We start from the raw sequence: 13,352 nt of genomic DNA, 5'->3' as shown, positions 1-13,352 counted from the left end.
TCCGCAACAATGGCTGCCAAGTGTAACATGCTACTTTTAATTTGCAATAACACGTGACAATAGCAGATTAATGGCTCTTATGACACCTGTGTCCCTGAAGCTCCTCTTGCCGAGACCCAGTGTACATAACGTGTGTCACACTACATTATCTCTACATCCCTCCTGTAATGGGGGGACCTTTTTTTAAGGGCACTGCTGACTTGGAAACTTAGGAGCTGTCTGCCTGCTTGGCAGAGCGCCACAGTGACTGCCTAAAACAAATACTCTGGGCCACACAGCCAATCCATTCCCGCAAGCCGCCCTCCCCTTTCATAACCCTTCCCCTCCTTTTCCTTCGCTCAATTTTGTTCATGTTTTCAACCCTCAATAATGACTGCTTGTGCCACAATCATCATGAGGCTTACCGAGTTAAATAGGGCTCAGGCAAGCTACTGTGCGGTGAGGAAATTTAATCCAAGCATTAACTGACTATAGACTACTGACTACTGAGGGAGGCAAAATAGGTCTGAATGGCAAACAAGGCAACACTGAAACACAGTCTCAGAAGTCTCAATACTCAGGCTTCTTCTTCTTCTGGAAGTTAACCACTACCACTTGTTTTGAGCCTGTCCAAGAGTAAATGCTTTTCAACGCAAGATTTATACAGAATTAGTGACTAAATTTGGGATGACAATTATATTTAAGTGGAATGAAATCCTCTTTGGTCTTTAGTTTCAGCGTCTGGAGATATTAAAACAAAATACTTATTTGAAATACTGGATGTAGCTGCCATAACAGTAATTACAAAGAAATGGCTTCAGCCCATCTGTAGAGAACTGGTACGATATCATTTCTGAAATCTTTATGATGGAAAGAATAACCCTCTCAATGAGTCTTTTTGAAATTAAATTAATTAATAGATTAAGTTGTTTTTCTTCAATGGAAAAACACCTGATGTTCTAAGTTTGTGCCGAATGAAAAAAAGACAAAGGAAAATATACATAACTCTGCGAAGGTACCTAATTAAGGATGACTGTGTGACAACTTTTATTAAATGTAACCTAGTAAAGTCAAAAATATCAAAATAATGATAATTATTTAATAATTTAATAATTAATTTAACTCATTTTGACTTGTTTGATAAGAAAAAAGACTAATCTGTGTTTATGGTTTGAGCACAGACTAAAAAGAGACTACATTTCTTGTTTATTCAATGCAGATGTTACAAAAACTTCATGAAATGAAGCAAAGAAAGAAGGCTTCTTTGAAATACTTTGGCATCTATGGCCAAATGTGGCATGTGATGACTTTCTTTCAACAATATACCCCCCAAAAATAATAATACATGGTTCTATAGAGCTGTATACAACCTAGGTTATAACACACTGGAGCTGAAGCATACATTTCAAAATAAAATGTCACTATTTTCCTGACATGGCTCAATTTCCACCAAAATTTAAAGTAACTTGTGGTTGCAAAAATGTTTCACATCCCTTACTTCAGCCCAGGCGGTGATCACTATATATATAATAGGGGGGACACATCCCCTCCCAAATTTCAAATATGCTCAAAATGCTTCCCTTAAATATGGCGGAAAAATATATAATTAACAAATTTGCTATGCTGCAGCAGGCAACCATGCATCACTGTCCAAAATAATAATAATAAATACAAAATAACAATAATAATAATGCCCACCTCCCCCCCCTACAGATTTGGTCACCCCAATGTCGACTCTTTGGCTACGGCCCTGCTTTAGCCTGCCAGTTGCAAAATCTTTAAATTCAGGGGTTTTTTGGTCTTTTTTGAGGGGTAAGGTGCACTCCACTAAAAGGAAGACAGCAACAGGACAATAGTGTCTACAGGGTAACATCGTATGTAATATACTATTCTTACAAACTGTGGCTGGAGGCGAGACATTGCTTTTGCAGCCGTGTGTGTGCGGCCGAGGCCTGGGGTTTATGTTTTGGAAAGATAAAGTATCCCTGACCCCTTGCTTCCAGGTAGGCACCAGCTGGCCGTTATAAGAGAGAGTATATAAGAACCACAGCTCCCTCCGTCACCCTCAGTACAAGTCCTACCCTGACGCAAACACACACACACACACGGGCGCACACATCCATACACACACACACAGCTTTCTTCTCTTTCATCGTAATGCTGGCCGAGCACCTAAATCACAGAAATGGCAGCACATCAGGGGAATCATTTGAGACTGAATAGCCGTAGAAACATGGCGCTGTCACCTGGAAGACCTCCACAAAACAGGCCGGCTCTCCTTCCTCACACACACATACCTTATTCCCCTCCATGCCCTTTAATACCTCTTTGCCCTTCAGTAGCAATCTGCATAGAAATGTGTGCATTCTATCATTCGGGGACTAGACATTACACCCCGGCTAATATGAGAGGTCCTCGAACGACTGAAAATGAACCCTTGAAAATACCAGACGTTTGCATTATGCCGCCACGATTGCATCTCTTACAGGGAAAGACTTGATTATGTCATTTGCCATGTCCACGTCATGCTGGTTTTTATATCTTTGCCAGGAAATCTACCTCTGACAGGTCATTAGTCATCCCCTCCCTCCCCTGCACGCACATAAAACATCAATTCCACTCAATATCCCGCAAACCCCCGTGCTTCTCAACAAACGCCATAACAAAGAAGACGCTATGTAAACTGCTGCCGTGCTCTGATTAGCTCTCATTCCACAGCACTGCAGAAATAAGGCACTCATTCCCCACCCTGTTTGAGATAACTGCCCCCTTTTTTTCCAGCAGCCACATCATCCCTCCATACATGCTTTGGAGTGCATCTGTTTAGCTATTCTCATCAGCTACTTATGTAGTGACATTAAGGAAGCCTATTGCTTACAGAACCAATAATCTATATCGCCTCAGGCTCTCTTACATCCACTAACCTACTACTTCAGCAGCAGAAGTGGAGCCACTTTTGTTAAAGGAGGAAAAAAAAAACCCTCCACCAAGCTACAGCGGCTTTCTTGACTGACCTGGGTGGTTGGCTACATCATCTTGACATGTAATTATCTAAAGCCCTTTAATCACTTCCATAAAGATTAATTGCAGGAGACAACAGCGGAGGTCGTGTCTTCAAATCAAAAGACTCCTTGGCAGATTGACACAGCGGTGTAACAGAGTTCAGACTTAGGTGTTTTATAAGGGTCATCTGCTGGAACTGAAGTAGGTTTTAATGCCGTAATTGCAAGTTCAGCAAAGTGGGTTTTATAGCATAAAGCTGCACAGAATCCTACTCCATTTTTAAGCGTTTTTTTCTAAAGATATTTTGTGCGTGCTAATCCTAAAATGAGCTTTTTAAAACTCCTTAAGAGAGAAAATTTTCTCTTACCTTCATCTCTTTTCCTCTTTTCACCGTTAGATCGTGGAATACCCAGAATCCCATTGATGGAGTAGGATCCCGCAGGGTCATTGGAGGCGCTGGTTACAGGCGGAGAGGCTGTGCTTGGTACTGGGGGGAAAAAAAGACAGAAAAAATGAATACATGCATGTAGTGTTGCAGTGGTTTACCAGTTTCAAAGTGTACTGTGTTATGAAAACTGACAGTAATCATATCGTGTACATTCTACAACATACAGTATGTTAAAGCTGACACGACGTCTGTGTTTTACTACACAATTATCTTGGCTAAAATAATACGTGATAATGACAACATTGTGATATTTATATAAAATATATAATGTTATCAGTAAAATTAATCTTTAGCCTTTTTTGCTGATTTTTTTTGATAAATGAATTGCACTCAAAATTGCACTCAAAGTGTATGGAGAAGAAGACAAAGCAAGAACTAAAAGAAATTACACAGTGTAATAATATATGTGTTATTGACATGATGCCAATATTTCATTTTTTAAGTATCATGGTTATCGTCAATATCGGTATATCGTCAATACCGGTATATCGCAACACCCCTAAGTAAATAATCTCAATGAGATTTTTTTTATAACAAATCATGCATAATATATATATAATGTCTAAGTAGGTAAAGGCAAATAATATAATAGCTATAACAGTTTGGTAAGCTCAGCAAATGATGTAACTTCAACACAACACTTACGATATTACGATATGTAAAATCTGTGACGATGTCAATGCTCATGTCACAATATCGACATTATGCTAATATATTTCCCAGCCCAAATATGTGCTGTGATGTCATATGCAGTGTTGGGAGGTAACCACGTGTTATTAAATAACAGTATAAATATAAGTGTTTTCAGTTACAGTTACCGAGAAAAAATGTGTTATTAGATTATAGTTACTAATCATGATGTTCAGTGTGGTTACAGCCAATGTTTTCTTTTCGGGAAAAAGCTTTTATGTTGAATATAACGTTCATTCTGTCATTTTGCATCGTTTTACCCTTCAAGAATGCCTTTTTTTGGCATTTTGACCAACAGCAAGGGTCAGAGACCCTATTTTTGATGCCACACCATCAAAGATAAAAAAAACTATCCTCAAAATGTTAGTGCAGCTCTATGTTGAAGTAGAGCTGCACTAACATTTTGAGGATAGTTTTTGCGTCGGTTCTCATATTTGAATTTCCTCTGCATTTCGCCTGTTCCAATCAAATCAACGCGCACCGTTCTTAGCAACCTGAGTTTGCTGACCAAGCCAAGTTGAGTGGCCACGTTTTCAAACAAGAACGCCTTTCAGTACTTGAAATAAAAAAATAAAAAAGTAACTTGTAAAATCACAATTGGGATCTAACATTACCTCGTAGTGTAAAGCTTGTTTTCCCAGCAATTAAAATACTGTCAACATAATTTATGTTTTTGGACTTTTCAGCTTCATTGGTCAATTTATAACATTAGAAAAACATCAAAAAGTAATCAAATGTAAAAAAAAATACATTACTTAGTTGAAGTAATTAAAATCCTTACATTACTTATCACATTTTTTTTTCTAGTTGATTATAATCTATAACATTTCACAAGAGAGAGCTGCAGTATTACCTATAGTATGGCCTGGTGTCGACAGTGATGACCCATCAGGAGATGGATGGAAAGGCTGCTGGACTTTTGTTCGGATGATCCTTGAGAACAAAAGAAAAAAAGGCAGATGTCACCACAGCCCGACTTCACTTCCCGCAGATTTTCAAACTGCCTCTAACAGCAGCTACCGCAGAGATATTGTGTGATTAAGATATCAAACGTAACTCATACGTAAGCAGGGATCTGGTCAGTGGTTCTACCTTAAAGGTGAGGTGTGGAGAAAAGTCTTCATTGCACTTTTGGTCTGAGTGATCTTGCAAACAAAGCATGAAATCACATCAATTCACCTCAATGATCAGCTTCACTGACTCTACCTGGCCCACACTAATCAGCCTCCCCCCCCCTCGTTCTCCCTCCCGCTCCCCCCTCTGTGGAGGGGGTTTCACCGGGGCCGATCGCAGCCCTTTGCTTCCCAGATCAAACATCTCTGTAGAACCAACGGCCCCCATGTGCCAATGCGGATGAGGTTGTATTGATCGGGGCTTGGGGAGAAAAAGTTGGGGATTAGTCACACGGGCAAACAGATGCAAATAGAAAGCTATAAATTATATGTGACAGGAAAGCAATAGTTCCTTATTGCCTTGCACAAGCTTACGCCAGCATTAGATTCCTTTAATCTGAATGGCACTTGGGGAGAAAGGGAGCTGTCACAATAATTTGTAAACTTTAAAACTATTCATCATGTATGCCACCAGAGCTATTTTGGAGCACAAAGAGGAGAGGTTGGGTGAGGACTGTGGAGCCTTTTAGGTTGCACAATTCAGATTTAGTTCTTTGCATAGTGGGTAGATTTTGTGGGGGAAGCAGGGGACACGTTCCCTTCAGTATTTAGATCATGTGAATTTGTCCCCCCAATAAAAACATAAAAATAGTAGAGTTTTTTTTTTTTTTTAAATGAAAGACATTTGCAACATAAATTAATGCAGAAAATGCACAAATTAGTGCATAAAAAACACCAGGACGCAGGAAATAATAAAGTGTTGCTTTTAACAATACACTCAAAAATAAATAAATACAATAAAAAATGGTAAAACAGGGCCATATAAACTCCATCTTAAATTGCAGCCTAAATTTCAAAATAATATGACTCCCTATTTTTTTCCCCTATTTTCCATTTTCCTATTTTCCATGTTTCCATCAAACTTAAAATGATTGCAGAAACCTTCACAACTTCACCCCCATTTGGTGTCCTAAATGACAGCTGCCAAGTCTTGAAATTCAGTTTCTTTATGGGGGCAGTAAGGTGCACTTACACTTACTTACAATAGGCAAAAAAAGCATAAAATTCAACAGAATGCTGAAAATGAAGTGTTTTCGGAGCAAAATGTCTTTATTTATTTTTTTAATTTGACAAAATTAAAGACATTTACACCATAACTTGATGCAGAAAAGGCACAAATTGGTTAACCGGAACACAGACAAATAAGTATTTGATGCTTTTAAAAGTACACACCCCCAGAAATAATAGTACATGATAATATAGGACCATATACCCCCCAAGTTATGACATGCTGGAGCTGCAACCTAAATTTCAAAATAAAATGACTCACTTGTCTCCTCAATTTCCACTAAAATTGAAAGTTGCTTATGGTTGCAAAAAACTCCACATCCTCCATTTTTTGTCCTAAATGACAGCTGCAAAATCTTGAAATTCAGGCTCTATTTGGGTGGTGTACTGTGAACTTACACTTTCTTACAAAATGCAAAGAATTAGAGCATAAATATTCAGCAGAATGATAAAAAATAAGTGTTCAATGCTTAAAATTGTCACTGTAGACACAAAACCTACGCCCTTGTGCAAAGGGGAGACGGCATGGAGGGCACTTTCCCCTCAAGATTTAGAATTTGTATCTTTTTCCCCCCAATAAAAATATGAAATTAAAGACTTTTACACCATAAATTGATGCAGAAAAGACACATTTTGGTGCATAAAAATTACCAGAATGCATTTATGTGCCTGATGCTCAGAATTGTGAGACTTAGGATCCCCAAACCCACCTTTTCACATATGTCCCCCTCAGTTTTGAAACAAAACCTACGCCTCTGTCTCTGTGCATCATTTATTTCATAAAAATATTTACCCACTCAGATAAAACTCCACACACTAAACCAAAAATACTCCTGTTATATTTTCTCCATATTATCTAGAAATGCATCAGATGATTTGGATATTGATGTTACTGTAGGTGCCAGAAGGCTTCAGAGGAATAAATCCAACACTGTCACACACACACACAAAAAACTCCCCTCGGAGGCAAAGCTACAACAACAAGCTTTTCCAGAGAGCGCATATTGATGTTTTAATTTTTTTCACTTCTCCCCATAACAGTTATTCGACCCCTTTGACTTGTGTGTGCTACATAAATTCAAAGACTTTATTTGGTATCCATGTTCTTGATATTGAATAAGCAATTTGGGAGAATGAATTAATGACCTGGCTGTTGCTGAAAATCCCCTGAAGAAATATTAAAATTGCTTTCCTTCTGAATCAATAATATCGAGCGCCATTGAGGATTTTTTTTTTTTAATGTCTACCAACAGGGTGGCGTTACTTGTTGGTTGTGGTGGCCCTATCTCGTAGTACTACGCTGTCTCTGTGGCATTTAATAATGCATGCAGGCGAAAGGTGTTTAAATAGAGCGTCCTCTTTTGTCAACAGTCCTGAGGTCAGACTGTCTGCCACAGAAACCCACGACTGGCCCCAGTCAGAGTCACCCAACTGGAAAAGTCTTTGGCTCCAGTCTTTCGGTTGTTGTTGTTTTTTTTCTGAATTGTCTTAAGTGGTAAAACTCTTGTTTTAACACCTGGGGTGAAAATGTCTCCTGTCATTTATTTCTCTTTAAAGGGATTTTAAACCTGAAGTAGCATCACATGATCTGGAGCAAAGTGGCTGAAGCACTAAGGATGATTTCATTGATTTTTTTTTTTTTTTTTTTTGTGGACTGCTCCTTTAGAAATTCACTGCATTGAAATATTAACCCCCAACTAAATCAAAACAAATATGTCTCATTTGTGTGTGCTCCATTGTGTGTGTGTGTGTGTGTGTGTGTGTGTGTGTGCGTGTGTGTGTGTGTGTGTGTGGGCACAGAGCAACACATTGAAATCTGCTTAAAAAAAAAAAATCAGCATTAAGCCGTAATAGAAATTCAAAGTAGCTCTCATATTTGGCTGATAGAATTACACTTCTTTGTATTCACAATTTAATTTCCCACATAAACAAAGACACATAAGGCTCCCCAACCCCCCTGGGCTCCAAAATAGAAAAGCTTTAATTGGAATTGAAAAAACTTTATAGGGCTCTTTTAATGATATTAATGTACATTTTGAATTTATCACATACATGTGTCTGAGCCTCCTTAAATGGGGCTTTTTAAGCAGCCACGAAGCATGAAATGAATTTTCTTCAGCCTTTTTCTCTATTTAAAAGATGTCTTGTGTGGAGCTGTCCATGCTCTCCCATCAGCTCATTAAAATGTAATGCTGATGCTGGCTCTATGGAACAGTGCCTCTTAACCAAAGTTCATCACCAGGGATCTCTGGTGGTGGAGGAGGTGAGGAGGGGTGAGGGTGGGGGTGCTCTGGGTCCTCCTGTAGCTGCCACTCTATAACTACAGCAGGGGCGTATGTTTCATTTCAACATTGGAGTGGGGGGGGTCCTTAATCAGAAAATTTGGAGCATCACACACTTAATTTCTTGCTTTCTGGTGACTTTTTATACACAAATTTGAGCATTTTCTGCATCAAATTATTATTATTGTCTTTAATTTTGCCGAACTAAAAGTCTTCTGCTACTTTCATGTTTTTATTTATCAAGGTGGCTTGGGGGTCCTCTGACCGAAAATTTGGTGCATTTAATTTCTTGCTTTCTGCTGAATTTTTTTTTTGATGCAGAAATTTGTGCAATTTCTGCATCAGCTTAGTAAATGTCTTCAGTTTTGCAAATGTAAATGTCTCCTGCTTCTTTCATGTTTTTATTTATGAAGGGAGTTCTCCATCAGAAAATTTTGAGCATCAAACACTTAATTTATTGCTTTCTAGTGATTTTTATACACAAATTTATGCATTTTCACTATTAATTTAGGGCGTAGATGTCTTCAGTTTTGCAAATATATAAGTCTCCTGCTTCTTTCATGTTTTTATTTATTAAGGAGGTTCAGGGGTCCTCCACTGGGAAATTTTGAGCGTGAAATACTTAATTTATTGCTTTCTGAATTGAATTTTTATGTACACAAATGTGTGCATTTTCAGTATGAATTAATACTGTAAATGTGATCAGTTTTGACAGAATTAAATGCCTCAGCTTCTGTCATGTTTTTATTTATTGAGGAGGTTTGGGGTGTCCTTCGACAAAAAATTTTGAACAGTTTATTGCTTTCTTGTGATTTGCTTATACACAAATGTGTGCACTATATGCATCATTTTGTGGTGTAAAAGTCTTCAATTTTGTCAAATTAAAAGTCCACTGCTTCTTTCATGTTTTTTATTTAGTTGGAGGGTCAAATGCTCATACCCCCACCCCACCCCCACCCCCCCCCCCCCCCCCACCCCCTTTACCATAATGCCGTTTAGGAATTCCTTTTAGAAAACTAAAGGTTTGCAGCTGGACTCTTGAACTGTTAAATATGGATATGTCACCAGATAAATTGCCATTGAAGGCAAAATTGATGCTGCACTCTTATGCATCATCATAATTTTACATCAATATTAATTACAGCCGAATATCACCACGAATTTTGAAGCGATGACTCAAATCAAGAAGGGATTTAAAAGCGTTTCCCCCCTTGCTTTTACTATGTTTTTATTTATCACCTTATTTTACAAATTACAGCCAATCGGTTTCCCCTTAATACTTCAAAATAAAATCCTGCAGAAAGCCACGAGTCTCTGTGTGCAGCAGCAGCAGCAGCAGCAGCAGCAGCAGCTCCAGCACATTAGATGTGCTAAAGAAAATTGGCCTGCTTTATAGCGCCACGGGATCTGGTCACCGAATATTGATCGGTTTTCATCTCGACAGATTCACTCAGTCCTGGATGTACTGCTGATTGTTGAGGGAGTTTGGTCTGAAAGATTGAATTGCACCTCTGAGACCGCGGGCAGCCTCGGCGTGCCGGGCAGCACAAAAGTTGGCCAAACAATATTCTGCTGTGGGTGGTGCGCTTACAGCACACAAATACTACCATAAATGATTAATTCATTTAGAGTTGCATCCTGCAGACCGGTGGTTAACCCAACTATATTTAAAACAAGGAAAAAAAAAATGCAAAATTCAGATTTTGCATCTATTTTTTGAGGTTTTAATTGGTGCGTCCTACCTGTTAATGGATGAGACGCTGGGAACGGTGTCGTTGTCGCAGATGCCCTCTGCCAGCAGTCTGTCTCTGATCTCCCACGCAAACATAGTTGGGTTTTGTCTCTTGTAGTCCGCGATTTTTTCCACCACCTTTGGCGTGGCCACTTTAGGTTTAGACCCACCAATCACCCCTGGTTTGATGCTGCCAGTCTCGTAATATCTGCAAAAAATAATATTCTCCATTGAGATGACAGCTTGCAATTTTTAAGGCGTAATTCTGCAGATAGCCCTGTAAGATAGGCGTGAAATGTCATTTTAAACGCAATAATACACACAGATGGTGCAAACTTTGCAGAGTTATTGTATATTGGGACTACTTTTTTGCTGGACAGTCAAACTTTTCTCCAGTAAAACCAACTTTAGAGCTTAACATGCGTCTCATGATGTCTCAAAACAAACAGAACTTTGCTTAAAAACGAATTAAAATGCGAGAAAACGCATTGCGCATGCATGCATGCACGGCACAAGGATGTAATTCGGTTTAATTCAGATTAAATCTTCTCAAAAAAACATGTGCATATAAAAATAAAGGAAAAGTCCGCATGAAAATGCTCTTAATCTATAATTTAGGACCACTTAAATACAATTAACCCAATATTTAAGAATTAAAAGCTGATTTTCTAGCTTGAGCTCTCTCCTCCACCACCATCGTGCACATGTAAATCCATCCACCTCCTCACACCCAGCGCACACACACACACACCCACACACACTGTGCACCTGGCTGCAGGGCTTGTCCGGACACCGGTCACTCACCTGCCCAGGATCTTGCTGACGCAGCCGTGGCTGACCCGCAGCTGTCTGGAGATGTCGCAGGGCCGGACGCCCTGATGCGCGAGCTCCACTATCCGCTGCCTCACCACGTCCGGGAGGGGTCTGCCGTTCACAAACACCCCGCCGAGCTGGTTCACACCTCCGTGCCCTACGTGGGATACAACAGCAGCAACACACAACCGTAACATTACATAAAGTCGTAGTGGAGAGGAAGGCGCACGTGAGTTTGTTTGTTTCGATAGGGGAGGCAAAAATGACGGAGAAAAAGCCTAAATATTATAGCTTAACGTGCATTTACATGGATTTATGGTATTATGGAGAAGTGTTTAAGGACGCATAAAATGACATTGTTTAGAAAAATAGTTTTATTTTATTTTATGGAATCAGAGAGTTGTTTAGTACCATTACGCAGGCGCCTTTTGTGTTTTAAAGCTTTTAAAATGCATCACAGTGATACAATAATAGCAATTTATCCCAAATGATAAATAAAAGAGAATTTGGATGTTTTAAGAAAAAGTATAACAGATACTGTAAACTAAGCGTCTATAACAAATACACATATTTTATTCATGTCATTTTTATTTTATTTTTTTGATTAAACAAAGCAGCTGAAAATGTCTTATTTTTATGGTAGTTTTCCTCCATGCTCGTTTTGTATTTTCTCCTCCCAATTTACATCTCACTTTTAAAATTCTAGTTAATTACAATAATTTCTTTAGGATAGGCCTTTTGTTTTATTTTATGACTAAATAAAATAAAAGGTTACGTTCAAGTGCTCAACACCTACTGATGCTGCATGTGATTTTTCACCTGTCACACTGTTATTGTGCAGCTTTTACAATTAGTACAACAACCTGCATTTGACCCTATGAGTATACGACTATTTAAATTCTGAAAATAATAATGCATTTTAAAAAGTAACTTAGTTTAGGCTCCAGTAAAAGTTTCTCACAGCCAAAACACAGCCCTCATATTTTCCCAGCAGCCTCGCGGGTCATGTTATGCCTATTAAGTTACACGCTCCCTCATTTTCCCTGCACGGTAATTTTAAATAATTGAACGAGCTTTGATTACTCATATTACATATTATTTAGTAAACGAAGAGGTCATCAATTATTCACACACCTTCACCAAATTACAAAAATAGCACTGTGCGTGTGGACTTAAGCTGGACTTATTACTGTTATTTGAATTATTTGAATAATAGATGTGTGGCTGACTTATTAGGGCCTAAACACACACAGACACACACACACACTGCATGCGCGGGAAGCTGGAGGCTGATACACGTGTAAATTACAGGGTACCTGCGTGTTCTTTGTTTACTATGGCAAGTTTAATTTCTGCACATCGCTGCTTTGTTTACAGGGGTATTGTTGCATTTTATGATGTTTTAGAATAATTTTCACGCAGAATATGTGTGTAAAAAATATATGACTATTTAATCCAAAATGTTTGCATGTTTGGGTGCATGCCAGTTTATTTATGCGCCAAAAAAAAAAAAAAAAAAAAAAAAAAAATGTTGTTCTCTGCTGCAGGCCTTTAATGTGCAGAAATGTTTTATATTCTTGTTATTTCTATGCGCGTAGAAGCTGCAGATGAACTCGGGTTGTGCTACTTACGGTGCATCGCTGTGAAGGGGTCTGCTTTGCAGTGAATATCCATTGGATAGCAAAGGAAAGACAGATAATCAACTGAAGTCGCCGTTTCGCCTTCCGATCAAGGATGAAAATGTGAAGAAAAAAAATTCGACTCGATGGAGGGACTTTAGTTTAGCCCCTCCACCCCCGCTTCAACAACCGATCTGATGGCAACTTCTTCCCCCAAAAGTTGCCTTGTGTTTTTTCTTCAACAGTCCGGTCCGGGCGCGGAGGTCTGGCAGGTGCGCAGCATGACCGAAAGAAGGATTGTTTCAGTAACGCGACCTGTGTTTTAGTTTATTTTCTTCCTTGCGGAGGTGTAATTCTCAGCCAGCGAGGTTGTTTCTCTCAAATGCAACGTTGATGTCCAGCGTGCAGGGGCCCGGTTTATCTCCTCAATCCCTCCCGGTGGCCTTGATTCACGCGTCAAAAACGGCGGAGGAAACACGCGCACGCACACATCGGGGGTTTCTCTTCGGCGCTGGATGCGTAAGGCTGGATCTTTGGGGCTGGGAATGAAGCCTCTCTCTGTGTCTGTGGTTCTAAAAGCTGCAACCCTCCCCTCCTCTCTCCCCC

The 13,352-nt window shown here is 39.2% G+C and overlaps 1 protein-coding gene across 1 annotated transcript in view; it reads right to left on the bottom strand.

The window, feature by feature from the left end:
* LOC121958757 (paired box protein Pax-2a-like) overlaps positions 1-12,801 on the bottom strand; it is a 41,796-nt gene extending 28,995 nt beyond the window's left edge. The window contains exons 1-5 of the mRNA XM_042507865.1: positions 12,759-12,801; positions 11,119-11,284; positions 10,325-10,522; positions 4,974-5,053; positions 3,350-3,469 (exon numbers count right to left, since the gene is read on the bottom strand). Of these exons, the coding sequence (XP_042363799.1) occupies positions 3,350-3,469; positions 4,974-5,053; positions 10,325-10,522; positions 11,119-11,284; positions 12,759-12,801 (607 nt within the window). The remainder of the gene's footprint in view (positions 1-3,349; positions 3,470-4,973; positions 5,054-10,324; positions 10,523-11,118; positions 11,285-12,758) is intronic.
* Positions 12,802-13,352: the final 551 nt, after the last annotated feature.

The sequence above is a fragment of the Plectropomus leopardus genome, chromosome 19 (assembly GCF_008729295.1).
Source record: "Plectropomus leopardus isolate mb chromosome 19, YSFRI_Pleo_2.0, whole genome shotgun sequence".
Taxonomy (NCBI): domain Eukaryota; kingdom Metazoa; phylum Chordata; class Actinopteri; order Perciformes; family Serranidae; genus Plectropomus; species Plectropomus leopardus.
This window is presented reverse-complemented; position numbering and strand designations above follow the sequence as displayed.